Here is a 2,465-nt window from a genome sequence, read left to right as displayed (position 1 = left end):
TTACAAATTTAAATAAAACTAGCTTTAAAACTTAAATCTAAAAAAAAACCATTTAACTTAAAATTGAAAAATGAAATTAGAATTTTTAGCAAAGTAGGTACATTAATTATTTAATATCTGTAAACTGTATAGCCTAAAAATGTTAATATAAATATTCAATAACAAAAAAAATATATCAGAAGATAAAAAAGATAAAAAGAAATTCTAAATACTTATAACATTAATTATAAAGGAATATTTAATAATATATCTGTTTTTAACTTTCAACTTACTAAAACTACTCATAGTTTGTTTGTTGTTGTATTCTGAAGTAGAAATGGTTCGATCAAAATCTGATATTATCTTGAAATACATTAAGATACACAGTAAATACACAATATTATTATATAATATGAAACAATGTTACTTGTAATTTGTCTGGGCCGTCCATCACCAGTCGTTCAATCTTTGTGTTGACATCATTTTCACATCGGATATGAACTGTGGAGGCAAATCTTTGTTTGATCTAGAGAAATACAAGTATTTTATTAAATATAATAATTATAAACTCTTTACCTATAACACAGTCAATAAAAGTAGATGAAAAATACATAGAACATACCTCTTCAATGAACTTCATGGTTGTACAGGAACGTGAAATAATGATGAAAGAATTCGCACGGCGCGTACAGTAATTGATCAAGTGAGCTTACACGGTAATCAATTATAACTGTAACAATAATAACACAATTATAATATTATGAGAACAGTACAAGCAACAAGTGTACAATGTCCGTACTACAAAATGAAACTTCTTCAAAACTCAGTCGTGTGAAACTATGAATGCGGTGACAGCAAGCTGTAGTCAATGACGAGAAATCTTCAACGATTTACAGCGAAAACGATCGAATGTTCGACTGGGCGATTCGATTTTCGATCTTTAATTAACAACGTCGATATCGGAACCGTCAATGTCCGTTAGGATTTATAAGTGGCCGATAAAACTATTATTGCAAGTAGGTACATACGTTTTAATTGGAAATAATCGCAAGGCACAGTCGTCACGTAGAGTAAAAAATTACCAAGCAAATGAATCCATAGAATTAACTATTAAGATTAACAGCCGCGGTCACCGACACACCGTCATCCGTCACGCGGGAGATAAGACGATGAGATTATGGTAATGTGTACCTACGTGGCTATATCTTACAATAACAATATTCTAATTACTATAATTAGATGTTACCTACCTATAAAATAATTTTTAATTTTTAATCGTTGTCTTCACTCCCCGTCACTACTGGTGCTGTCTGCCTGCTCCTCCGTTCAAAATACAAATATGCACTAACGCACGGTTATGCTATAATCAGTGACAAATACATGCGGGACTGTTCTGGAGGAGTGGAGGATGGCTAACCTTTCTAATTTCTGGAATCCTAAACATCAACGAATCCCCTTCAAACATTACACAAGCGATACAAGTAATACATGTTTATAATTGTAAAAACTAAAAAATAAAGCTTTAAGTCCCTCTCAGAGAATTTTGACTATTTGACATTATTTTTTTGATTAATTGTATTTACACATAATATGAATATGTAACGATAAATCATCGCGTTATCCAAATGATGATAATAATAATAATTAATAGTTATTTTATTAATTGTTGCCCATATTCCCACCACTTTGACATAACATGCATAATTTGAAATTTGTATAGTAATAATAATGTACTTTGGACTCAACAACGAGTCATTACTGAGTCATTCCATGAGTTTGGACTTGACATTTATTATTTATTTAATTTATCTTTTTATCGACAGCCGCGTTATCGACATTCAAAATGAGCATGTCAGATATCCTCGATTTTCCACGAAAATAATATTTTTTTTTAAACTTTTTTTTTTTTTTGCAGGGCATTAAATATTTAAAAATGTGAAGCAAAATAACATTTAATGTCACTAATGAACACACTGGATCACCAATTAAGATGCATTTTTAAATAGGACGACATAAGCTATAAATTGTAGTTGGTTATAATTTATAGGTACCACAGATTAAGATATACCAACTACTTATATATTTTTCAGTAATCTAGATAAATTGTCTTAAAATACACCATGATTTACATTTTTTATTGTTAAATAACACAAAATCATAATGAGGACCAATTGCTGTTCACAAAAAGCATTTATTTCGCGGGAACCAATTTTTTTGAATAAAATCGATATGAACATAGTTTTGTATTAAAGATATTACTATTCTATTTTATATCTAATTGATGTTGTATTTACAGCCATGATGCCCGTGAATATACCTAAGAGTCCTAAGATATCTAGAAAATGTCTTATAAACTACAGTTAACTATCTGGTCTGTGAGTATTGAACAATAGGTACCTATATCTACATGACTATATGATGGCTATCACTTATCTTCCTACTTTATAGGCGAGTCTGTAAAATTACAAAATAAATAATTTATAGAT

The 2,465-nt window shown here is 29.7% G+C and overlaps 1 protein-coding gene across 1 annotated transcript; it reads right to left on the bottom strand.

The window, feature by feature from the left end:
• Positions 1 to 272: 272 nt before the first annotated feature.
• On the bottom strand, positions 273 to 1,175 carry LOC112601187 (7-methylguanosine phosphate-specific 5'-nucleotidase-like; the record flags this gene model as incomplete). Its single annotated transcript, XM_025348657.1, has 4 exons — positions 779 to 1,175; positions 602 to 709; positions 407 to 505; positions 273 to 342 (listed from the first exon to the last, which is right to left on the bottom strand). Coding segments are annotated over exons 2-4 (187 nt in total), but the record flags the coding sequence as incomplete, so codon positions are not given.
• Between the last annotated feature and the right edge of the window lie 1,290 nt (positions 1,176 to 2,465).

The sequence above is a fragment of the Melanaphis sacchari genome, unplaced genomic scaffold (assembly GCF_002803265.2).
Source record: "Melanaphis sacchari strain LSU unplaced genomic scaffold, SCAv2.0 Contig767_pilon_pilon, whole genome shotgun sequence".
Lineage (NCBI taxonomy): Eukaryota > Metazoa > Arthropoda > Insecta > Hemiptera > Aphididae > Melanaphis > Melanaphis sacchari.
The sequence above is the reverse complement of the archived record's forward strand: the minus strand, read 5'-3'. Positions and strand labels throughout refer to the sequence as shown.